General features: G+C 44.2%; 1 protein-coding gene across 2 annotated transcripts in view; it reads right to left on the bottom strand.

Annotated features, from left to right (window-relative positions):
* The window catches only part of LOC310799990 (double-strand-break repair protein rad21 homolog A-like), a 40,622-nt gene extending 19,034 nt beyond the window's left edge, over window positions 1-21,588 (bottom strand). Inside the window, exons 1-5 of one of the 2 annotated variants that reach the window (XM_083662590.1) lie at window positions 21,343-21,588; window positions 6,841-7,033; window positions 4,607-4,736; window positions 2,946-3,045; window positions 1,588-1,694 (exon numbers count right to left, since the gene is read on the bottom strand). In XM_083662590.1, the coding sequence (XP_083518716.1) occupies window positions 1,588-1,694; window positions 2,946-3,045; window positions 4,607-4,736; window positions 6,841-6,984 (481 nt within the window). In that variant the 5' untranslated portion in view covers window positions 6,985-7,033; window positions 21,343-21,588. Of the gene's footprint in view, window positions 1-1,587; window positions 1,695-2,945; window positions 3,046-4,606; window positions 4,737-6,840; window positions 7,034-11,818; window positions 11,939-21,342 lie in introns of those variants that run through there. The other variant, XM_083662589.1, reaches the window with a different exon arrangement.
* Window positions 21,589-27,111: the final 5,523 nt, after the last annotated feature.

Here is a 27,111-nt window from a genome sequence, read left to right as displayed (position 1 = left end):
AATTCATGCATGTTTCCATTCAGTTTTGTTTAGCGAGTTTTGGGAGTCGGCAGGTTGAGCAGTAGGTGGCGCTTCTCGTCAGGAGGAGGCGTAACGTGCCTGTAGTCTATCAGCGGAGACCTGCATTGATTGAGTCCTCACCGTCCGCATCGTCGTAACGTCGCCTTCAAAGCATGACGTTCGATTATAACGAACTAGTTGTGTGGCTTAGCCTTCCCAAATGTTGAGGGTCATTTTTTTAGAATTTAATGACCCACCTTTGCATGAAGTCAATGTTGCCTCTGCCCTATATGGATGTACGGTGGGGTGTGTGCTAGGGGTGTCACGGTACACAAAAGTCACGGTTCGGTACGTACCTCGGTTTTGGGGTCACGGTTCGGTACGAATACGGCACGGTACGAAAACGGGGAAAATAGCAACAAATAGCAACAAATAGCAACAAATCCCAAATTCTGTTTTTTTCCCTTTGAATGTCTGAATTCTGCTTTTTACGCTATTTTTACCATCAGAAATAGTGTCTAATATGTGGGAATGAATAAATGTCCACTATTTAATAAGATCTAGGCAATCCACACAAAAAGGTTTTACTCTAGAGCAGTGATTTTCAAAGTGTGGGTGCGCCTCCCTCTCAGATGTCTGTATTCCAGCTGTTTGACAGGGCAAAGGCATTTCCCCCCACTTTAAATCTTTATTGTACACAAGTTTGTAAACAGAGCGCATGTGTGGAGTAGCCTAATACTCCCACCAACCCCTCCCCCTGTTGTATTTGTTTTATGTAGCATTTGCGTTTGATGTAAGCACTAATTTGGAATCCTATCTAAAAGCGGCCACTAGGCGGCAGTGTTTCTTTAGTCAACGTCAAAATACCTACATGTTCAGAAGAAGAATAAAACGGCAGAAGAAGAAAAACTTCTAACCCCTGTTGAAAGATACCCCCACTGTCTGACAGACAACGGGGTGGGTTTCACTTTCCCAGTAAGTACGGGAAAGAACCCTGTCAGCGCCTTAACGTTATTGGATGTGAGTTTTGTTTAGCATAATATGATTACGTTCGGTCATCTAATGGATTATTGGAACATGACAAGGAGTCATCGCCTCTTCCTCACTGCAGCTTGCCTGTCTGCATCCGCAGATGTCTGCTTGACCGCATCACTCATCCCACGCGATGTATGTTGCTTGTTTACAAGTTAACAGCTTTGTCAGTGTTATGTAACGTTTAGCCGCAACGCGCAACTATAAAGGACTTTGTCGCGGCTACGTAACGTTACATTGGCAAGCTTACCTCGTTGGCTTGATGTTGACAGAATTTGCAAAACAGCTTATCGCCACAAAACGTCCCATTCTGTGAACGCGGATTTCTATGGCCCTTGTGTTGTTTTGGTGTGTCTTCTTCTGTGGCGTTTAATTCAATTCAATTCAATGCCGTTCAAACAGCGTTTAGGTGCTTCTGGATTTGACGTATTCGTCGTGTCGTTTCATGTACCGTGAAACGAGGTACCGTGAGGGTCGTACCGTAAATTCACGGGACGAATACATGTACCGTGACACCCCTACTGTGTGCACATCAGTATTGTGAGAGCGTCCTACCAAAGTCGTTGTCCTGCATGAGGTTGAGGTTGCCCACGTCTTCTCTCATGGTGATCTCCTCGACTCTGCTCTGGTTCAGGGTGAACTGCTGGGCGACGTCGATGTCACTGCAGGGAGAGCACCAACACGAACCAGCATGTCAGTAATAATAATAATAATAATAATACCTTTATTTATATAGCGCTTTTCAAAACAAGTTACAAAGCACTTTACATACAGATTAAAAAAGGCAGAAGGGCAGACAATACATAAAATTGCATACAATTAAAAGACACTAGGTAGACATTAAATATACATGTAAAAGTGTAATAATAAAAAACCAGGAGGAATAAAACAATAAAATCACAATAAGATCAATAAAAAGCAAGTCTAAAATAGTGAGTTTTTAGACGTGACTTAAAAGATGACAGTGTGGTCGCTTCCCCGATCTCCTCTGGCAGGTCATTCATAACCGGGGAGCGTGAACAGAGAAAGCCCGGTCACCTTTAGTTATGAGTCTGGATGGAGGAATGGCCAGGAGTAACCCTCCCAGAGGATCTCAGGTCAGGAGTAACCCTCCCAGAGGATCTCAGGTTGCGGTTTGGCTCGTAGGGGTTCAGGAGGTCAACTACCGGTATATATTCTGGAGCCAGTCCTCTACAAGCCTTAAAAGTGATCATTAAAATTTGAAAATCAATTCTAAAACGAACTGGGAGCCAATGAAGTGATTTTAAGACCGGTGAGATATGCTCTCTCCTGCTGGACCTGGATATGAGTCTAGCTGTTCTCTCCTGCTGGACCTGGATATGAGTCTAGCTGTTCTCTCCTGCTGGACCTGGATATGAGTCTAGCTGTTCTCTCCTGCTGGACCTGGATATGAGTCTAGCTGTTCTCTCCTGCTGGACCTGGATATGAGTCTAGCTGCGGCATTTTGAATTAACTGACAGGAGAAAAGTGAATTGCAGTAATCTAACCGGGATGAGATAAATGCATGAATGACTGTTTCCAGATTTCTAGTGGATAAGAATGACCTTATTTTTGAAAAATTTCTTAATTGTAAAAAACATGATTTGACAACGGAGTTTATGTGCTGGCTACCAGTAGTAGGGCTGGCTAGTGGCTACCAACCGGCAATACCCAAAACCAAACTTATTTTTTCCAGTTTTAGTTGGGAAAACTAAAACTGAAAAACTGTAATTATATTAGAGGAAAAGCGTACCATTTCGGTACCAATATAGAATTCAATGTTCTCTTGTTAGCAAAAATGTTCAACACCCTGTATGACTGTAGCATTGGTATCACCATAAACACTCAATCAATCTTACAACGATGTTCAATACAATAAATAGAAATGAGGAGAGTCAATCTGGTTAACGTACTCCAGATCAGGGAGTGGCTGGTCAAAGTCGTGGAACTCTTCAGGTAGGGTGATGGCATTGTAGGCTGCCTCTCTGTTCTCCTCAGGCAGATCCACCACGCCTGAAAACACACAAGTGGTACTTTGAGTTAGGACTGGGCGATAAAACCATCTTGAAAATGTTCATGATAACGATGAAACGTTAATGAGCTGTAATTTCGACAATTAATTTTTTTAACCAATCCCACAGCAGAAAAACCGAGGGTCGCTGTACTCTAAACTGCCCTGGATCAGTTTACTGGCAGTTCAGTTGTCTGTCTGACAGAGCACAGACCAGCGCTGGGTGCAAAATATGTCAGCGACCAGTAAGGATGGGTGTCGGAGCACCGGTATTTGGTACCGGTGCCTGATTGGTCGGTACCAGGAGTATTGATAACGTCCTGGACGTTTGATGCTGCTATCGGTATTTTATTTTACTAGTGCAGTGCCCGTAATAAAATAAGTCATTTTTGGGTTCAGCTCGACTCTAAAACCAGGAAAATACAACTTGTATGCCGTATCACCATATTACCATATCCAACATCTAAGACAATATCTACTCTCATAGCACAATATTGATATAAAATCGATATATTGCCCACCTCTTATATTGAGTGCCAGAATCAACCTCCCAATGATGCAATTTGCAGAAAAACATCATTATTAGATTTCATCGATTATCAATCACTGCTTTCAACTTATTTCTGATGTAAATGCGTCTTGTCAAGTTAAATGAGTCTGAGGTCAGCTGTTTATGAATTTTAATCACTCACTTTCACTCTTTTGCAGGAATTCAGTTCGCTTAAAATGCTTTGTGGTTGACTCTAATCTCAATCCAGGGATCCACTTTCACTTGACCAACCTGTTCCTGCCTGCTTTTGAGCACTGACCAACTGTAGCCTATTATAACAATGAATACTTGCTATGCTGATATCGCTTATTGATCATGCACAGCCATCATGTCATTTTACTACAATAATCAGTGTTATCAAAGCTTATATACCGTGATCTGATGTCCCCTATACTTAAAGGGATACACCACTTTTTTTTAAGTTTAGCTCATTTGCCACATCCCCCCCACATAACCAAGATACACCATGCCTTACCGGCACTGTCCCCCACATAACCAAGATACACCATGCCTTACCGGCACTGTCCCCCACATAACCAAGATACACCATGCCTTACCGGCACTGTCCCCCACATAACCAAGATACACCATGCCTTACCGGCACTGTCCGCTCAGTTTACAGTGAGCTACAGTCGTCAAAACATGGATGGAGTGTTTTGTCACATATTAATTCTGACAATCAATATATGAACCATAATTAACCTTCTGCTTTATTTGGGGTCTAAGGAGAATGCTGATCTTAAAACCGATGTTTATATATCGTGATAAATATCGACATCGATCGATATAAGAAAACATATTGTGGTAAAAAAATTGCCATATCGCCCAGCCCTACTTTGAGTGTCACAATTGTACTCCATGATACCATGCCTCATTAAGGATACCCACTCCAAGCAGCACCGTGGAAGCCTACTCAGGAGTTGAGAACCAGTGTCCAGAGTCGGTGGCAGTGGTTCAGACTCCCAGCATGTTGATTCTCTGTATGTTTAGAAGTGAATCGATGTCTCCCTCACCTGGCCTGAATGCCATTTTGATCTTGATGAATGCCTCGTTACAGTCAGCGAGGAGGTACTTGGCCTTCCTGTGGTAGATCCTCACCACTCCCAGCAGGAGGTGGCCCGATGTCCGCAACGCCATCTTCACCTGAGGGAGGGGCAGCACAAAAACAACACAAGGGTTCAGCTGTGTTCACACCGAGATATTTATTTTTCTCTCTGTCGCTCGATTCAACCCTTTGGAATCGCTCTGTCGCTGTGTTTAAATCGCTCATCAACAGGCACAATAATTGACGGACATCTGGGGGCTATAACGTTACGCAATGTCATGATATTTGTCCACTACGAGCCACCGTAGTTGTTCACAAGCTAAGCCGATCAGCGTGCTCCTAACGCGAGCTCTATACCGGTAGTACAGACTTCACTTCATGTCAGCTGTCAGCCTGTCAATCAGACTATATTTCACCGGCCACCATCAGCATGAGTGTGTGTGTGTGTGTATGTATGTATGTGTGTGTGTGTGTGTGTGTGTGTGTGTGTGTGGCCGCATGCATGTGTTGGGTTGTCGTGTGACAAATAAAGACGCTTTTGTCCGTCTAGTTCTTCTTCTTCAAAATGCTTATTGTTTTGAATGATTTGGCATCTTCTATGACTGTCAACACTAGTATTGTTGTATTGTAATAATATGCCATAAAGGTTTATTGAAATTTTGGGGAGAGCAGAAAAAAAAAAAAAATATATATATATATATATATATATATATATATATATATATATATATATATATATATATATATATATATATATATATATATTATTATTTTTTCCCTCTTCTGGTGGGCCCGCCAGGCCTGTAGATTGGTAGGGGAAACACTGATTTTAAAATGTTGGGTGAAGTACAAAAGAACACAGGATATATCAACAACAACTCTCATGTGTTTCTGTTCATCATTCCACTTTTCTTGGTTAAAAAAAAAATCATTTTAAAAACACATTCCTGGTTTAAAATATTAACTCATTGAGTGCCAGCCACTTTTGGAAAACGGATGCTCCCAGTGCCAGAGTTTCAGAGCGTTTTCAGTGATTTCTCGAGGCCAAAAGAATATTTTGTGATATTACACATGATATTACACATGTAAACACCGAACACGCCCAAAGAACGATGAGACTCTCTTCTATCATCAGCAAAAAAAAGTTTATTGATATCATTTTCCGTTCTTTAGTTATCAGCCGGAGAAGATAGGTTGATTTCACCAAAAACAGACGTTTCCATCTAGAAGCTGAGATAATGAGCCTTTTGTGAAATAAAGCATTTCAAGCAAATCACTGACTCTGAAGCTAATATTTTCTGACCTGAAACATCTGAACAGTAATTTCCTTCAATAAAACAGCACCCCCACCCCCCTCAACTCCAAACTCCTCCTCCGTGGGAGTGTCTCTGGTGGCTCTGCTCGCTCTGCTGCGTGTGTCAGGCGAGTCTCTGCTGCCTGCTATGGCAGGCTCTGCTGCCTGCGGATCCACGTTTGGATGGCGGCCGCTCGTCGGGGGAGTCTGGATCGGGCTCGCTGAGTTCGTCTGCATTTCTGGGGTTTCGGTTGTGAGCTGGGATGAAGCTGCGTCCGATTCTAGGCTTTCTGCTGCGCGTTTCAAAGTGCGCTGCACCCAGTCTATTTTCGGAGCGCTCCGCCTTGTGCGCCGGCTCCCAGCGCGACACCGAAAAGCCAAACCATTCTCATGAGAAGGGTTTGGCTTTGGTTTTCTTTTCTGGCGGCTAATCGTGTGGAGAAACTATGCAGCAGAGACAGAGGGGCTCATTTGTGGGAGCGGATTGGCTGCTGTTCGCAGCTAACGTTAGCTCCAGCCAGAGCAATCTGTGCCGCTCTGGCTCATGCATCAGTTTCTCTTTCATCACGGCTTTTTCTGCTGTTTTTCCTCAACTTTCTCTAATCTGGAGAGCACTGTCGCCACCTAATGGGTCCGTAAAATAGGTTATACACCTTCAATAGCTCCAATATTTTTACAGGAGATGCATGAGGCTTTGATCCACGTCCCACCGTCAAAAAACGCATTTGACGTCGTTCGACGTCATTGGCACTCTACGTTACTATTCGCTTTGACGCCGATCAACGTCATTGGCACTCAATGAGTTAAGAAGTACGGTAGGTGGGATGGAGACGTGCAACAACACTATGAGCTAAGAACACAGCATATTCCCCAGTCAGTACTAAGGCGACCACCACCACACACGTTACCTTGGGTGAGATGATGCTCTCCACGCTGCTCTCCAGGTTGCATTCGAACACATGGGCCTTGGTCAGCTTCTTGTCCCAGTGGGCCGCTAGCCAGATCTTGGCCAGCGGCCCACGTTTGCTCAGGACAAAGTGGGCGTAGAACATGGCGGCCCCGGTCCCTCCGCTTCACACGCTCACAATGGGGGAAGTTTACCTGGAAGATACACAAGTGTAACAATGTCGTAACCATTACATTACATTACTAGGGATGGGCATTGTAAGGGATTTAAATACTCGAGTACTCTCCTTCTGTTATGAAAGAGTACTCGAGTACTCCCCCCCCCCCCCGGGGGAACGACACACACACATGAAAGATCCTATGTTTGGCTATGTTAAGCAGTTACCATTAGCATTCGCCAAATGCCTGTGATGAGAGCAGGGGTGATCTGCTTTGTATGGGGCTGTTCACAGCAACTTCACACACATTACCAATTTTGCATGGAAAAAGCGCTGCCTGGTGCACTTTTTAGTTTTTACAGATTGACTGTGATAAGGTGATCCGGTGTTAGCCGTTAGCCTACCTCAGTAAAAGTAATTCCCAATACATGTCGGTAATCATTCCATACTGCTTCTTGATCACTGTTAAGTAAATCCACTTATTAAAAACTCTGGTGTTCTGCCAAAAAGTGATAACTGCAAACATGATAACTGCAAACAGTAATAATGTTCGCTAACGTTAACCGCAAAAACCACCAACAACATCCGAGTGATGGTCCCCGCCCGTGGTGAAACACGGAACGTTTGGCTATGGTAAACAAAGTTACTGTCAGGGGTCCGTTAGTCAAAGTGGTCCGTCCGAGTAAAAAACATCTAACGTTACCATCTTTGCTTGCACATCTATATATAAATTGGCCATGAACGGAAAACAACTGCAATCAAATCTTGTTTATTTTACATCTGCTGAATATAGATTGCGTTAATATACATGGACGTCTGTGTTGCTGGCGATTCGCCAGACGCTGTTAACGTTAGATCGGCCATTTTTATAGGGGAGGGGGGTGGGGCGAGTACCCGGACAGCGGAAACGGTACTCGAGTACTCTCGTTACAAACGAGTACTCGAGTACCCGAGTACTCTTCCCCCATCCCTATACATTACGTCATTTGGCAGACGCTTTTATCCAAAGCGACTTACAATAACACATTTTTGTCAGCAATAGAGCGATCAACTATGCACCACAGTCTATAACAACTACAACATGTGAAGGAATAGTGGTAAAGTTAAGTTAGTATTTTTTTTTTTAGAAAGAGAAAGCATGCCAAGTTCACACTCCCTCACAACTTGTGACATCTGCGGCAGTGGCATTGCGTTGTGTGTGACGAAAGTGCACATTTTAGACTGGCCTTTCATTGTAACTAGCTCAAGCCAAGGCACACAGGTCTGCAATAATCATGCTGTTACAACATGTTCATATGCCACATAAGTCAGGTGGATGGCAAATGAGGAGCGCTCGCTAAAACGAATTTAGGCAAATTTGTGAAGAAATTTTGAGACGTAATAAGACTTTTGTGCGCAGAGAAAAAGTCTTCAATCTCTTATTTCAATCCACGAAGAATGGGAGGAAAAACAAGTGCTGCTTTTTATATTTTTCGTTCAGTGTAAAATGTATGGTCCTCAAAGAGGGAAATAAAGCCACTGTTCTTGAGAAACATGGTTTATGGCAACGTTCAGCTCAGCAGATACACAGTAGAATAGAGCAGTTGATATACAATATTGCATATAAGCAACAAGTGAATAGAAATAGTCTATATTTGGCCGGTTTGTGCGGTCTGTCATCTCTCCACTCGTCCATACAATTTGCGTGCCCGACCTGGGGACCACCTGCGCGCCCATCTGGTCTGGTCGTCCTACTGGTCACCGCTGTACTCTACTTTCAAGTTGTGGCCACGGTAAGTGTATGCCACTGGACAGCGCCGATCATAACTAACTTCACTCTTGCTTCAGGCTTTTCTGACAGGGTTCAATAATCATGCAGTGCTGAGGGTCAGTTCTCTGTGAAAGGCATTCATATGCTTTGATCATTATTACCCAAACTCTGACCAATGAAGACTTATCCGTTATTATTATTATGTGATCTTAATCAATTTGTTGTATTGCTCCTTGAAGCACATTAAGCAGAACACAACACTATTGAAATTAGATCTTATCAACTTTTCAGCTTGTCTAAGGCCATGTTCAGACTAGGAGGCCAAATCTGATTTGTGAACTTTAGTGACCTCTTAACACATTGAATGCCAGCCATGTTTTCATTCCTGTAGGTAAGTTGTGCCAGGGGTGTTTTTGACGATTCTGGCTCATTTTAGAACAGCCGAGGATTCTTTTCTGTTAAGAATTCATGAACACCAATCATCTAAAAATAACTAATAGAATGTGTGCTTTCTCTGTCTAAAAGAGTTAGTTTGCAGAGTTAGTAGTTATGTAGATATTAGCAGTTGAGTACAGCATGGTTTCAGCGTCTGGAAATTTATTCAGAGATAAATGGCTTTTTGTGAAACAGTCACTTTAACCATTCATTTTTGGCATCAGTAAGACCGTCAGACATTCTAAACAATAGTTTTGAACAGTAATTTCCTCCATAACAACAGGAAACACCCCTCTCATTCAAACTCCTCCCTCCGTGTGTCTTCTCCTCCTTCCTCCTAACAGCGGGCGTGTCAGAAGCGCGTTGTGCTGCCTGCCTGTCTGTCTGCGTGCCTGCCTGCCTGCTTGCCTGCGTGCGGGGACGAGTCTGAAATGGATTACTGTAAAATCGCCAAGCCATTTCCTTGAATGGCTTGCTCCCGCGGTGTGTGTGTGTGTGTGTGTGTGTGTGTGTGTGTGTGTGTGTGTGTGCGTTGCTCCGCGGCTCTGGGGGGAAGAGATCTCTGTCCGTTCTGTGTGTGTGTCCGGGCTTCTGACTGTAAAATCGCCAAGCCATTTCCGCGGGAGGCGGCTGCTTTTGGGTCCCGTGGCTGTGGCTTCTCTCGGTCTCTGTCGCCACTTAGTGGTCGGTAAAATAGATTACACACATGCTCTTGCTCCAAATAGTTATCTCGAAGATGTAAAAGGGGTTGATTGATGTCCCACCGTCAAAAAAAAAAAATGTTTATGTAAGACGAGTTAGCTCGTCCTTGGCACTTAAGCGCTGGATTATGTAAGACGAGTTAGGTCGTCTCTGGCACTTAATGTGTTAATGATTCTATCCAGATTGGTTTTATGAGTCTGGATGCTCCAAGTCTGAATTGTGTCACTTGTCCCAAAGCACATATGGAGGTCTAGACACACAGAACCAACTTGAACACTTGCCCAAATCAGATTTGTGGCAGTGCGGACACTCTCCCAAATCAGATTTGGGAAACCAATCAAGATAATGATGATTAATGACTTCAGCAGCAAATCGGATTTGCCTGTAATGTGAACATGGCCTTACTGTTGTTAAGTGATGTGGGAGTGTTCCTCTGTTCAGGACTTTTGGGGCTGCTGGGGGGATAAGGATCTATTTGTATTTGTCTTTGTATTACTTCTTTTGCACTACTGGAAAATGAAAATTAATATTTAAAAAAAAAAATCATAAAAAATAAAAGACATTAGATGCTGTCAAAACAAGCGCACACTTCATTCAAGTTCCGCCTATTTCCCAGGCAGGAAGGAAACCATGTGAAATGTGCATATTGCTGTGTACCTACGCTAACAACACGTGTTGTTGTTGTTGGTGGTCTTCTTGCAAAGGATAAACGATGAAGTTGTATTACGTTACAACACGGCTGTAACATTATGCGTTTCCAATGTGGGAAGTTAAAAAGCGCCGTGGAACGGCTCAAAGCCAGCAAGTAGTCTGCGCCATCAGACGGGATGAAGCAGCGGCTAGCTATTATTAACATTACAAAACCACAGATGAAATGATAAACATTGCATTTGAAGAACGTTAACGTTATTACTTTGAACTGGGTTGTGACTTTTCCAAAACAGTGGGTAAAAATACACCCGGTCACACACTTACAGACACACACACACACACACACACACACAACAGACAGACAGACAGACAGACACACACACACGCACGCACACACACACACACCAGACAGACACACACACACAACAGACAGACACACACACACACACACCAGACACACGCACACACTCTCGCACACACACACACACACACAACACACACACCAGACAGACACACGCACACAGAACGCACACCAGACAGACACACACACAACACACCAGACAGACACACACACACACACACACACACACACACACACACACACACACACACACACACACACACAACAGACAGACACACGCACACACTCGCACACAGAACACACACACACACAATGTGGTAAGTTAAAAAGCGCCGTGGAACGGCTCAAAGCCAGCAAGTAGTCTGCGCCATCAGATGGGATGAAGCAGCGGCTAGCTATTATGACCGTTACAAAACCAGAGATGAAATCATAAACATTGCATTTGAAAAACGTAACGTTATTACTTTGAACTGGGTTGTGACTTTTCCAAAACAGTGGGTAAAAATACACCCGGCGGTCAGTGTCAAAAAGAATAATGATAATAACGTTAATAACGACGCAACAAAACAGCCGGGAAGATAAGGCGCCTGTAACAACCTGTTCATACTTTTCCCCACCAGCTACTACTGTAACGTTAGCTAGTGGCTAACGATAGCTAGCCACCAGCTACTACTGTAATGTTAGCTAGTGGCTAACGATAGCTAGCCACCAGCACTTACTACTGTAACGTTAGCTAGTGGCTAACGATAGCTAGCCACCAGCAATACTGTAAGTTAGCTAATAGCTAGCTAGCTAATAGCTAGCGGCTAAGTGCTTCTAGTACTCTGAAGGCCGCGATTACTAAGCGATACATATGCATGCTTGTTTTGACCAACAAAAACTACATAATAATGCGCAAAAATATCCGCTGCAAATGAACTCACCGATAGCACCGCCTTACAGTGAAATATCAATGATTATGTGATTTCTCCCCGCGGATTCTCCCCTGTTGTACTCATGAAAACAGCCAAGATGGCGCCAGCTGCCTTCCTCCCGCTCACTGCTGTCCTTTTAAAATGAGCAGGATGTTTACTAGTCCACCCAGGGTGTGACGTAGTAACCCCCACCGTGACGTCAGCAAGCTTCCAGCGACGGAGGGTCTGAAATGAATTGATTTCTGATGAGAACTCTGACTTTTTATGTTATTTATTTTATTTATAATTTGTTTTAATTCCCTATAGGCCTATTATGTTTTATGTTTGACCCAATTTTTGATTGAGCCAGATTTTGTTTACAGAACAAAACTAACAACAGACAGACAAACAAACACACACACACACACACACACACACACACACACCAGACAGACAGACAGACACACGCACACAAAACACAACAGACATACAGACACACACACATACACACACACACACACACACACACACACACAACAGACAGACGCATGCACATACTCACACACACTACACACACAACACATACCAGACAGACACACTTACATTTTTTAAGTGTTTTTATTTGCAAGGTAGAGTACACATTGGTTGCAATCAGACAATCGTATTATCCAATAAAACAATAGACACACTTACAGACACACACACACACACACACACAACAGACAGACACACACACACACACACACCAGACAGACACACAACACGCACACAGACACACGCAACTGGGCACGGTGGGTCAGTGGTAGAGCTGTCGCCTCGCAGTCAGAAGGTCCTGAGTTCGATTCTCGCCTGGGACACTGCGGGCGCTGTGGTTGTGTTCCCCCCCATATCTTCAGTGCCTACTGCCCAGGTGGGGTATCTCGTCATAAGGGCCTTTCTGTCTGTGTGGAGTTTGCATGTTCTCCCCGTGCTCCCCCAGGGGGGCTCCTCCGTACATAACCCCCCCCCCCCATTAAAAACATGCAGAAGATCAGATCGTCATCGTCATCCGACCAGTGACGACAACATCCGAAGTCGGTCCCCGGGCGCTGTACGAGAAAGCGACCACTGCTCCTGGCCTGCCCCCCGGAGGAAAGGACAAAGCCAGGATGGGTTAAATGCAGAGGACAAATTTCACCGGCCACCGTCAGCATGTGTGTGTTGTGGCCGTCCGTGCATGTGTTGATGTGTAACCGTGTGACAATAAAAGACGGGCTTGTCCGTCTAAAAATCGTTTAATCGTCGTTTTAAAAAAAAAATCGTTTAACTGTGCATGTGTCCACGCCCACACACACACACACACACACACACACACAGTTGTTGCTGACGTCACGTGGAGGTGGTTGAGATGGTATGCTGCTCAGGATTTGTGTCACATAGGGGATATATTCAAGAAGATACGTTCCGGGTTGGTAAAGTTATTTTGTATTTTATTTCCAATACGAGGGATAAGCCGAGCAGCATTTTGGTAAACAAACTCACTGGGTGGCAATGGCAATGGAACCCTATGGAGCCCAAGTGGCGCGAGGCTTGAGTGGCTGACTCTAGCCAGTTGTTTACATTTTAAAAACTGCGACAGTTCACACAACTTTTACACGACATGCATATATTATACATCCAACTCTTGAGCTACTTCTGCTCTCACTCAGAATGTCAAAATATAAGCGATGTGACGTATAGTTTTTGAGATATTAACGTTTGTCTGGCACAACGGGTTCCGCATTTCTGGGTGGCAAGTGACGTCACGCCGATCCCTCAAATTAATATTATATATATATATTATATATATATATAATATATATTATTATATTATTATTATTATTATTATTAATTAATATATTAATAATTAATTAATAATAATAATTACTATATAATATATAATATGAATTAATATTATTAATATATATTATTATTATTATTATACTATATATATTTATATTATAGTAACAATTGGCAAGTTTGGACAGTTTCATAAGGCACATTTCAAACGACTAAAATGCCTTAGAAGTAATGTGTGCCTTGGAAATAAACTGAAACCAATTGGCCATTGGCCTTTGGCCTCAAAATATAATGAGCTAGATATCCAGGTAATGACCTAGCCTGGTATCCAGCCCCATGAAGAAGGTTGACAACTGCCATTCATATGGGGGCTGGATACCAGGCTACTATAGGTATTGACCATTATAAACAACTTAGAAACAAATTTAGACTACGGTGTATGGCAGTGATACTCAACTTGCGGCCCGCCCCCTGGGTGGCCCGCGATGCAATTGCATTAAAAAAATAAAAATAAAATACAGTGCACCTGAACACAACATGCAAGATACCCGCTGAATGTTCAAATGTTCATGTCATTCTGGCCAATACTCCACTTCTGTTATAGCACTTCAGTCTGGAATATGGAATATCTTTCAATAATCTATGATTTAGCTGCTAAATTGTCAAATACCGCCATCTGCTCGCTACCCAGGCACTTATGTATGTACTTAATCTAACTAACTTAACCTAACTAACTGTCCGGTGTGCACAACATTGTCAGACTAAACTCCGGCTGACACCCCAAAAACCTATAATCCGCTACAGAAAAATGTATATTGTTTGTTTATTAACTGGCCCCTCGCCTTCTATCATTTCACGAAAGTGGCCCCCGGGCAAAGCAAGTTGAGTATCCCTGCTGTATGGAGTAGACTGAACTATCTCGATAGTCAAGCTCTTTGTCCAAGCCTGGCAGTCCCACTCTGCCATCTGCAGGTTAACAAGAGCACTGCATGTTTTAGTTCCTGGTAAGCAAAACACTAATGAGGGTTTCCAAATTCCAATCATGGAAATTGGAAACCCTCATTAGTGTTTTGCTTGCAAGTTGCACCTGTGTTTACCCTGCCTTTTCGACACAAAATGGCCCCCGTGAGAAGGGTCTATTACACGCTTTCGGCTCACCAGCAAGCTTCATCATCTACGGCTGGCACCCTGGCACTGCGAGAGATGTTTACAGGCAAACATGGCGAAAGAGTCTGAAAGCCTGCTGTGAGTATGGTGTGGCGATAGGAGGCAGTGTGGCCCAGTTCCTCACTAATATGTGACCGCCTATTTCCTGCTTCAGCACTGTACCAGAGATTTTCACCTGCCATTTATTTTCCCATAGACATTTCGTAAAATGCTTATAAAAATAGTTTTACTTCGTCAAACCAAACGGTTCAGCTATATTTAGAATCGGGAGAGACCATAGAACATTTCACTATGACCAAAACTTTAAAAAAAAAACACACAGAAAAATATTTTCTTTAAATCCGCGATTTTTTTTAAAGGTTTTGGTCCGAGTGAAATGTTATGTGGTCTCTCCTGTTTCTAAATATATCTGCACCGTTTGGTTTGACCACGTAAAACTATTTTTACAAGCGTTTTACAAAATGTCTATGGGAAAATAAATGGCGGATGAAAATCTCTGGTATAGTGCTGAAGCAGGAAGTGACGTTCCACTTTGGCTCTCTATAAAACAACTGATATCATTATGTTATGTAGGCTAAGTGGTGCGACGTGATTGTTCAGCGCTGCTGAAGGGAGGGGAGCACTCAGGGAACCTTTGTATGAAAAAAGTAATAGGCTAATTAGACTTACAACACAAATGATGATAATAGTAGGCTATGATTATGAAACTTGAATGATACCCGTGGGGAAACTGGGTTGTAATAGAACGTGAGAGGTGAAGTGATAAACAGGGCCTGTGGAGGAGGAAAGATAATTAGGCTATTTGTATTATTATTTTTCCAAAACACTGAACAAATAATATACACCTGGGAAAATAGCTACAAATAAAGTAGTAGAATTAGCCTAATGGTAGTAGTGCCTTTGTCTTTGTCTTTATTTAAAATCCTCATTAGCTACAGCAGAGCTGCAGCTATTCTTCCTGGGGTCAAACAACTTGCATAGTTTCAAGATATCACATACAAAATTTACATCCTGTATAAAAAAATACATTCTGTACAAACGGTACAATTTCGGATATTACATACATACATACATACTGTACCTTTCAAGATATTGCATATCATACCATTACAGATGTGTAGAATATACATAAAACTACATCACATATTATGTATAGGCTACCTATATATATATATTGATTGATTGATTGATTGATTGATTATTTTATTTGGTCTTCCTTAGGAGAAACTTGTTGTGGACGACAAGCTCAAGCTGCAGCATACAGATAACAGTAGCAGTGATACATACAGGAACACCAGCCCATCACCATGGGCATCAACACATCTACTATAACATAAGATTTATCATGACAGTTATCATGACATGTGACATCATCCCCACACACACATTTAGCATCCACCCACATTCCCACCCTAGATGTGCCACTCACCCACACACACACATGCACAGTTGCGCACGCTCTCTCTTTCTCACACACACACACACACGCACACAGGTCGCAAGTACAAAAAGTATCTGTAGTAGGCTACATGGTCCTCAGGTCCGTCTATCCTCTCTTAGCTGCTCATTAATAAGGTTAATTGATTGAGGGACAAACAAGTTTTTACAACGATTGTGCTTGCACAAAGGGACCCTGTACCTCCTTCCTGACTGTAAGAGCTCAAACTGGGAGTGCAGTACATGCGAGGGGTCATCTAGGATGTTGTTGGCCTGCCGAGTAGCAGACTGGACATATATGTCCTGGAGACCAGGGGGTGGGGGCTGCCCCATTACCTTCCCTGCTGTCTTGACCAGGTTAGATATTTGAGCTTTTGTCTTAACCGTTAGGTTTCCGAACCAGCTAGTTATTCCATAGCGCAGCACCGACTCAATGGTCGCTCTATAGAAAATCAACATAATATTTCTACTTACACCAAAGACTCTCAGACGCTGCAGAAAATGAAGGCGCTGATGAATCCTAGAGCAGATGTTTGATACGTGCGTCTGCCAGTTAAGCATATTATCGATGTACACCCCTAGATATTTATAGGAGGAGACCTGGTTGATGTTCTGGCCTTTGATGGAAAGAGGGCTGTGGTCTCTGATTGATCTAGGGTCAAACACAATTTCTTCAGTTTTACGCGTATTGATGATCAGATGGTGCTCATCACACCAATCTGCAAAAGTGTTCACTCCAGCAGCATGGCTGCTTATGTCAGAGTCGCTGGTGAGCAAACTAACAATGGCCGTGTCGTCTGAGAATTTAACTACAGACTGATTAGGTTGAGAGCTAACACAATCGTTTGTATAAAGATATACCATTACCATATCTTATATATAACTATTACCATCACCATATATATTATTACCGTAGTTATGTACATGCTTCAATATGCTCTATATATATATATATACACACATACATACATACATACATACATACATATACACATACACATATATATATATATACATACACATACATACACACACATACATAGCATTATCACAGTAGTAAGTGCTGTTTTACCAATAATTTAAAATGTTTTTTGCTTTTCTTTTGTGTAATATATGTGGGAAGGGTGCTCCATTCCTGCATACCTCTAAACATGACAGTTCTTTTCATCGCATTTGTTCTAACTACTGGAAGTGTAAAACCTCCTGCAGTAGTATTAGTTGAGTATGTGTGCCTGTTATGACTTAGAGATACATTTTCATACAGAAAATGTTCATACTGTGTTGTTGTTTTTCCCTCTTTGCCTTTGTGGTTCCATAACTCAATGGGCAGAGCGAGTGTAACAGATGTTATTTGCCTATTATATAATTACACTATATATTATGTTATTTATTTGTTGTTTCAAGTAATATACCTGTCAGTTTTCTTCTACCTCCACCTCTGTTGTCATGTAATTGTCCCACCTCGCCTCTTGTAGTGTTGCTCCTCCTTCCCAGTGCCTCTAAGCTTCCTGCTACCCTCACCTCTTTCTCTTACTACATGGCTGACCCCTCCCACCCTGGCCACAAACTCTTTAAGACACTCCCCCACGGCAAGAGACTGAGGTCTACCAAGACCAGAACCACCCGCCACAAGACCAGCTTCTTCCCAACCGCTATCAGCCTCACCAACAAGGCCCGGAAACCCCTTCCACCAAGGACCTCACCAACAACCCCCCCCCCCCACCCCCCCCCCCCCCCCCCCCCCCCACACACACACACACACACACACACACACACACACACACACACACACACACACACAAACTCACTACCTCCTCCTAAACTCAACTGAACTCACCCCCCCATGAAACTGGAACTCATATCTAATTGAATGCCTGTCTAACTGGGACTGTAACTTAATGTAAATTCCCTGCACATTTAATGCCTATTTAACTTAGCCTGTAAATTTAATGTACATTCAATGTAAACTCTTATTTAACTCCGATTGTAAATTCATGTAAATCCACTGCCTATTTAACGTCTATTTAACTCAGTCTGTAAATGTAAATGTACATGTTGTATATATTGACTCGATTTGATTGCGCTTGCAACTTTGTGATTGTCTTTAGTGATCTTCCTACTTCTTATCTCTGTATATTGATGTAACCGCTACGCTGCATACAGACACTAAGACAAATTCCTCGTATGTAACTTGCATACTGTGGCAATAAATTGATTCTGATTCTGATTCTGATACTATTGTAGCGTTCCAGGTAATCCAGGTATTACCTGTAATGTGATGTGCAATAGAAGTGTCTAGATTGCACCTAGGAACTAATGTGTGTGGGTGTGTTCCTAGGGGAAACGGGGTATATAGGACCAGCGGACGTGGGCCGGAGGTCAGTCTAGCTATGGAGCGAGCTAAGACCGGTTGTTGTGTGTAGAGCTAGCGGTGTGAAGCTAGCTGCTAGGAGCTGAATGAGCCTGTGAATAAAGACCCTGTACCAACTACAACTCTCCGTTCCTTGGCGTATCAGCGATACGATACATTGGTGTCAGAAGTGAAGCGGTAGCGCCTCTGATTCGGTCGAGAGGGGAGAGAGTGAGGAGGAACGGCGGAGAAAAGTTGGAGATCAAAGGCTCGAGCGACCTAGCGGTAGCAAGCTAGCTGTGTGAGCTAGCTGCTACGGGCGCCACGTGTGATGGTGCACGGTGAAGAATGGCCATTGGCGAACGGGAGAAAAGAGGGGCTGACGACAGAGATCAGCTCGGTGCTGGCGGGCATGGAAGCCCGTGTGTTGAAAGAAGTCAGACGGCTGGTGGAAGAGACTCCTGCCTGGGCAGTAGAGGTGATGCAGACGCTGCGGGAAGTTATGCAGCGGGTGGATTTGATGAGCGCGGAGGTAATGCAGTGTGGAGAACGGCCGGAGGAACCACAAAATAGACTGTGTTGGAGCTGTGGAGAACCGGGCCACGTGGCGAGGTGGTGCCGAGGCGGTCCCGGGAGACGGACCGGGTATGCGGGACAACGACATGGACAGCAGGGAGCCTGCTGGGCATGCGGAGCGATTGGACATCTAGCTAGAGAGTGTCGAGAAGCTGTCGGGGACTGGAAGACAGCGAGAGAGGAGAGACGTGCAGGCGGCGGACAGGTGAGGCTTTGTTGGGCTTGCCAGTCGCCTGAACATTTAGCCAGAGACTGCACTAAGGGTGTGGGCGCTGGAAGAGACAGACAGCCGGGGGAGCAGCCGGAGCAACAGGCAGAGGAGCAGCGGAGTAGCGGAGCAGTGGAGCAGCCTGAGCTACAAGCGGCGGAGCAGCGGAGCAGTGCAGAGCCGATTGTTCTGGGCAGGAGAGTGACTGTTGAGCCGGCCCAGGCTAGCTGCTCTGCATACCAGCCGGTAGAGGGGGACATCATCATCAGCGACGAGACCATCAGGAGAGCGGGGATCGTTTTGAACAGCCAGAGGGAAGTGAACGACATCATCTGCAGAGCTGTTACAGTCGGGGGAGCGGCACTCGTGTCCCCGGGGGAGCGAGAGGGGTCAAGGCCGGAGGAGACGGCCCAACCAAGCCGCTACACAGCCCCCACGGCTGCACTGCAGAAAGCCGAGGTGGAGATCGACGCCGATGGTGTTCGCCCTGCTGTCCTCAACACGCCGCCCCCTGGGGGAGCGGGACGGGAGGACGAGCGAGGAGTGGATACGCAGACAGGCGGAGGACGCTAGCGTTGGACCGGTGCGCAGGTGGGTGGCGGCCGGATGCCGGCCTCGCCTGGAGGAGATGTGCATGTGTTCAATTACCACGAAGGAACTGTGGGAGTTGTTTCCGGACCTGAGGGTGAGGGAGTCGGGGATTCTGGGGTTGGATGGGCGCGGGAAGAGTGGCAGCGTCGTGGTGGTGCCCAGCTGCCTGCGGGGACTGGCTCTACGGGGGGCGCACAGGGGCCGCAGGGGTCAGGGGCATCGAGGGGCTGAAGAAACACTCAGCCGCCTTTGTTGAGTTTTCTACTGGGTACAGATGAAGGGAGACGTAGAGGACTACTGCCTTAGCTGTGTCGACTGTAATGTGCTTCGGGTAGGACAGAAGCTTTAAAAGGGGGGATGGAAATAGTGGTTGAAGTGAAGTGGGATAATGTGAATAAGAAAAAGGTTTAAATGAAGGTAATGAAAAAAGAATGATGTAAATGTTGGGGCTTGTGCTAAGGAAAATGTTGGGGAAAAGGGTGCTAATGGGAAGTAACTAAATGATGGTGGGAGTGAATGCAAAATAAGTGGTGTTAAAGAGAAGGGCTATTGGAATGGGAATGTGAATTGAAATGTGGGTTGAATGTAAAGGAATGGGAAAAGAGGGAAGAAATGAAAAGAAATGCAAATGGTGGTGGTGGAACGAAAATTAAGAAGTAGTGAAATAATAAGAGACAAATTGGGGGAATACAAAATGTTGTGGGGTGGTGTGTTTTGGTACAGGGGGATATGTGTGGGTTGTGGGTGTCAATGTGGGCATTGAGCTAATGTTGGGTGAGGAGTATGTAACGTGTCGGGTAATCCAAGTATTACCTGTAATGTGATGTGCAACATAAGTGTCTGGATTGTAGCTAGGAACTAATGTATGTGGGTGTGTTCCTAGGGGAAACGGGGTATATAGGACCAGCGGCCGGGGTGCCGGAGGTGAGTCAAGCTATGGAGTGAGCGAGACCGGGTGTTGTGTGTAGAGCTAGCTCTGTGAAGCTAGCTGCTAGGAGCTAAAGAAGCCTGTGAATAAAGAACCTGTACCAACTACAACTCTCCGTTCCTTGGCGTATCACCGATACGTTACAATATATTATACTCATTATATAGTAACTCAACATTATCTCATATATAGTACTTGATTCAGAGTTATTCATGAATCATTAACGATTCATTAATTACCAGGTCGCTCCTGATTCGTTCCTTAGTAACTACCGCAATTACCGTATTGTACTGTATTGTATTTTTTTAAATCAAACTGTTATTATTTTTTGTCTGATGGCAACTTCAAAGTGAGATGAAGACATGTCATATGAAACTTCCTGCAGTAATACTGAAAGTTGTGATATGAGTGAAGTATCTCCAGCCTGCAGCCTGACTGACCGCAGCACAGAATTTCACAAAAGCACATTCTGCTCTTACCCGGGCATTTGCACAGATCCGGCTTGTTCCCCAGACAGAGCATCGCCATCCACAGGACTCCCGCTGTGCTCCAGACGGCCATCTTGTCTCCCTGTTGGTTGATCAGTATTGGTTATTACAGACAGTAAATTCAGCGTGAAGGGATCCCCACTGTCCTCATACCAATCACCATAGGATCTGAGCAGAGTTTTGAAGGAGATGTTGGCCGGTAACACAGCCAGACTGCTGGCAGAAAGCTGTCAGTGTCATCATGGCTGACGAGCCAGGCAGACCAAATAAAGCAGCTGGAACAGATGTGTGTGTGGTTGTGCGACTGACAGAGTGTGGGATCTGAGAGAAGCAGCGCTTCCTGTGTGACACTTTGCAAATCTGCACCAGCATACCACCCTCACACACACACACACACACACACACACACGTGCGCCCGCACACACACACACACACACACACACACACACGTGCGCGCACACACAGACACACACACACGTGCGCGCACACACACACACACACACGCACGCGCGCTGTTTTATGGTTATGATTCAGTAGGTGACTCGTTGGCTTGGTTCTTCCAGGCTTAAAATGATTGGGGAATTCTCTTCCGGGTCTGGAGACGTCTCGGAAAGTCATGTGACGTTTGAGCTCTATAAAGTGTTACCCACATGTAGGATATAAACACACACAAGAACACAAGCATCAGAAAACACTCACACCTCCTTATGTACTTACTGTACTGTGTGTGTGTGTGTGTGTGTGTGTGTGTGTGTGTGTGTGTGTGTGTGTGTGTGTGTGTGTGTGTGTGTGTGTGCGGGCCCTTCTTGAACTTATTTCTCTCTCTAAAAAAAAAAAAAACTTAACTTTACCACTATTCCTTCAGAAGTTGTAGCTGTCATAGATTGTGTTGCATAGTTGATTGCTCTATTGTTGACAAAAATGTGTTATTGTAAGTCACTTTGGATAAAAGCGTCTGCCAAATGACGTAATGGAATGTAATGTGTGTGTGTGTGTGTGTGTGTGTGTGTACTGTAAGTGTAGTGTGTCTTATACATATTCAATACAGTATATACATGTTTGCAAACACATGCATGCATGCACCCACCCACACACACACACACACAGACACACCCACCCACACCCACACACCCACACAGTGTGTGTGTGTGTGTGTGTGTGTGTGTGTGTGTGTGTGTGTGTGTGTGTGGGTGTGGGTGTGTGGGTGTGTGTGTGTGTCACCCACACACACACGCACATACAGCCACACACACACACACACACACACACACACACACACACACACACACACACACACTGTTACTGTTACTGGTGTAACAGCGTTGTGTTTATGCTAGTCTCATGGCAAGCCTCCCCTCTCTTCCGTAAGAGGAGTCTGGTGGCGCAGGTCTCCATTGTGGAATTGTGATGGGCGGCGCTTAACGTCGGTGCCCTTGGAAAATAGTTTCACACAATCCAACTTGCCATTTTCAGCATGTAGCAACAAGCTAGCGTGTAGCTTTCTGCCGTTAGCTTGCTAACTAGTTAGCGTTGTTGTTTTCACTGCGGCGGCAGGGGACTATTACAGCGTTCTCTTAATACAGCCATGATTTACAGCGACACACAGAGGACATGGAGCCAATGACAGAGCTTTCTTAAGCGGGGAGCAGAAGTCCCAAATCAACGCTTCCAATAGAGAGCCAAAGTGAAACGTCACTTCCTGCTTTCTCCCTGTACCAACGCTGCGAAAAATATGAATGTGGACGGAGAATAGGGTTACTTTTCTGATCCCGTTTGAATTGTGCCACGGGGTGCCAACGCTAATTTAGTCAATTTAAAACATAACTTTGCATGTCAAGAAAGTCACAGTTTGTCGTCAAACTGAAACGTAGGGGTTAGTTTCGTATAAAAACTACATAGCTCGTGGAAGCTCGTGGCATGTCGCCGGTCTTCAGCTTTGCCGGTAGAGAAAGTGACGTCACTTAGGCGACAGTGCATGTAGTCTTTCTGATTTATAACTTGTAGTGCAACAGTTTGGCGACACACTGCGACTTTCTTGACATGCAACTTATGTTTTAAATTGAGAAATTTCATATTTCATATTTTTCGGACGTTTCACTTTGGCCCTCTATAGGAGAGCAGCTGTAGAGCAGGGGAGGGCTTATACTGTACCTGTTTCCGGCGGGAGAGGAGTCTGGCCAGCGAGACTATGTTGATGGTACTTGCAGCAACCCACATTAAGGGCTTGCCCAGGGGTGGATTCGAACCGCCGACCTCCGGCTTCCAAAGCGCACACGCTAACCACTACGCCAAGAGAGCTAGCTCCCTTGGCGGGGCTGATTAATGGGACTTTATACTGAGTAAGTTTAACCAACCTACTAGGGGTGCTCCAAATTTTTTTGAAAGGATCGCGATTCTTAATGCCACGATTCCTCTTAAAATCGTAAAAAAACAACAAAAAAAAACAGTGTTTTTACAGTGCACCTGAACGCAACATGCAAGATACCGGCTGAATAAGTGTCCAAATGTTCATGTCATTTGTGTACTGTACTGCCACGGTGCCACCACCTCTTGCACTTAAGAACTCTGGTTAATGTATTCCCCCCAAAATCTATAAATCCTTCTCAAAGTCTACAGATCCCCCCCAGCCTATAAATCCATCTTATCTGAAGAACATAAGGGGGGAATTCCCCCCTAGTTTGCAAAATGAATTTAGGCCCTGACTGTAATATAGAAGTTGAATTTGAAGTTCAGCATTAATACATTTGTCATTTTTTGTCTTATATTGACCTTTGTGTGTTATTGCAATATAAAACTACATAATTGAGAATCGATTCTAGATTCTGGAATCGAGAATCGTTGGAATCGAGAATCGATTCTGGAATCGGATCGTGACCCCAGGAATCGGAATCGGATCGGATCGTGGCTTAGCCGGATCGGAGCACCCCTACAACCTACTCACTACCACTCACATTCATTCAGTTACACTGGTATGCACAGTATGTCCCCTCCCTTTGTCACTCTCTCATGCAAACTCCTTTGCACGCGCGCGCACAAACACACACACACACAAACACACACACACGAACACACACGAACACGCACGGTGCAAGGATTTTAAAAGAACAAAACAACATGTCCCACGCTCAGGTGACAGCTGCATGATGTCAGTGTTTCCAGCAGCAGCAGCAGCAGCAGCAGCACGGTGAAGCTACAGGAGGTGTGACATCTTACATAAGGAGGTGTGAAAAAGAGCAATCACAGATTCTGCACACAGGCCCACAGTGTGCATTCAATTCAATTCACTCTCGATGTGGTTATCGGTGAAATCAGAGGTTTTCAAAGTTTTCGAGGTAGGCCTCCCCAGGGGGGCTCCAAGCAGTTTCAGGGGAGCCTCAGTGAATGGAAGTGAATGTCGTCTATCAAGGCCGTGGTGTGTGGGCAGTGTTTCAGAAAAAATATGTAGAAGAAGAGTCTAGAGGCAGATGGTTCAGGTCTTCAAACAAACAGGTTTTTATTTGAAATGAAAACTTCAGCAATCAAAAAAGGACAAGGTGACCCTAGCAGGAAAATCACAGAGAGAAAAATACCCTAAAGTCTAAATAAGTCTAAAAATCAGGTTTACTCTAGCCTGTCCTGCTCTGCGTTGGGTTAAATAAACTCTGACCTTTTTCAGCCCCTCCTCCCAAGACTCCACCTCTCCAGCCTACCCGACCATTCACAGCTCTCTGTCCTCTGCCTCTTATCCAATCACAATTCTACCCAAAAATGTATATGTGCTTGTTTTTGGTGTGTCAAGGTGTGTGTGTCCCTTTGTTCCCACTTCCCCTTATCTTTCTCTTCCATCCTGTCTTCTGCCTTTGATTTTAGGTTAACAAAAGCCTGACCAAATGCCTACCTTCATTCAGGTCTCTCTCCCCCCAGAGCCCCCCTTTCTCTACCCTTTCAAGTCCCCTGGCCCAGAGACCCCCTCCTCTCTCCCCTCTGCTCCTAAAACAATGCAGCTGCTGTCTTGTGTGTGTGCTCTTCTCCCTTCCTTGCATTTCGGTGTGTCAAGGTGTGACCCCTCTCTCCCCTCCTTTTGATAGCAATCAAGGCCTTTTGTTCTATCCCTAAGTCTCCTCAGGCCCCTCTGTCTCACGGAGTCGGACTGTCTCCCCTTTTGTCCCTTCTGTTCCTAGTTAGTTAAAAGGTTAAATGCTATGGCTTCACTAACTATCCTATGCCTCCTAATTTTTAATATCTAGACTATTGTAAACTATAACTTATAATCTAATTAAGGCAGGCCATGGGCAGACAGTGGGCAGCTCAGATACCACATGAACAAATATTTCATAAAGTTATTGTTAACAGGAGATTCCGTACAATAGCCTAAATGTGTGTGATTTGTTTCAAGAGATGCAGTATGTGGATTTTGACAGTTTTTACCCCACTTTCCCAGAGTTAGAAACAAGTACTTGCTTTCAGACAGACTTTTCTGTTCATCTATTTAGTGTATTCTGAAGTATGTCAAACAGCTAACTTGTCTTTTCATCTATTTAGTGTAGTCTGAAGTATGTCAAACAGCTAACTTGTCTTTTCATCTATTTAGTGTAGTCTGAAGTATGTCAAACAGCTAACTTGTCTTTTCATCTATTTAGTGTAGTCTGAAGTATGTCAAACAGCTAACTTGTCTTTTCATCTATTTAGTGTAGTCTGAAGTATGTCAAACAGCTAACTTGTCTTTTCATCTATTTAGTGTAGTCTGAAGTATGTCAAACAGCTAACTTGTCTTTTCATCTATTTAGTGTAGTCTGAACTCTGAAGTATGTCAAACAGCTAACTTGTCTTTTCATCTATTTAGTGTAGTCTGAAGTATGTCAAACAGCTAACTTGTCTTTTCATCTATTTAGTGTAGTCTGAAGTATGTCAAACACCTAACTTGTCTTTTCATCTATTTAGTGTAGTCTGAAGTATGTCAAACAGCTAACTTGTCTTTTCATCTATTTAGTGTAGTCTGAAGTATGTCAAACAGCTAACTTGTCTTTTCATCTATTTAGTGTAGTCTGAAGTATGTCAAACAGCTAACTTGTCTTTTCATCTATTTAGTGTAGTCTGAAGTATGTCAAACAGCTAACTTGGCTCAATTGTTGCGTGTCTATGGCATCAAATAACATAATCATGATCCCATAGGCATCCAGGAATTGAGCGAGAGGGGCCCCTTTTTCCAACCTTTGTCTGGGGGATGCCCACAGTCTCAGACTTTGAAAACCCCTGGGGGGTTTTTTCTATAGATTTTTTTGTACTGCTACTTTGTATTGAAGTCGACGGCGAGGGGCTTGTGATTTCCCCTAAAAAGGGGCGCGGCCTTCACGTTTTGCAAAGTACCCGGCCGGATGTGCCGGTGTGGTCTATACTGCAACACCCAGAATGCATTGCGCACGTCACCGAGTCGAAACTCGACACCAACACAAAGTTGGCGACATTAAATCTCTTTACTGAGGCATATTTTCAGTTAAAAAAACGTTTTCTTTAAGGATTCAGGTACGTAATGTGGAGTCTGTGGGACCAACTTATCTGCTGAACAGATGGCTGATCTGGATGTAACGTTACAGGGAAAGTGAACACGTCGCTGTTCGTTATTGTTCTGGATTCAGAGTTGGCAAAGTCCACATAATATTCTGTGAGAAAACAAGTCCGGTTCAACAAAGCACCGTGACGTTTGTCATCACAGGGCAGTCGCTCACTTTGATCTTTCACACGTTGTGTGATTCAACATTGAGATGCCTCCTTTCATCAAAC

The sequence above is a fragment of the Poromitra crassiceps genome (assembly GCF_964638095.1).
Source record: "Poromitra crassiceps genome assembly, chromosome: 29".
Taxonomy (NCBI): domain Eukaryota; kingdom Metazoa; phylum Chordata; class Actinopteri; order Beryciformes; family Melamphaidae; genus Poromitra; species Poromitra crassiceps.
Note: the sequence above shows the minus strand (reverse complement) of the source record. Positions and strands in the feature narration are given on the sequence as shown.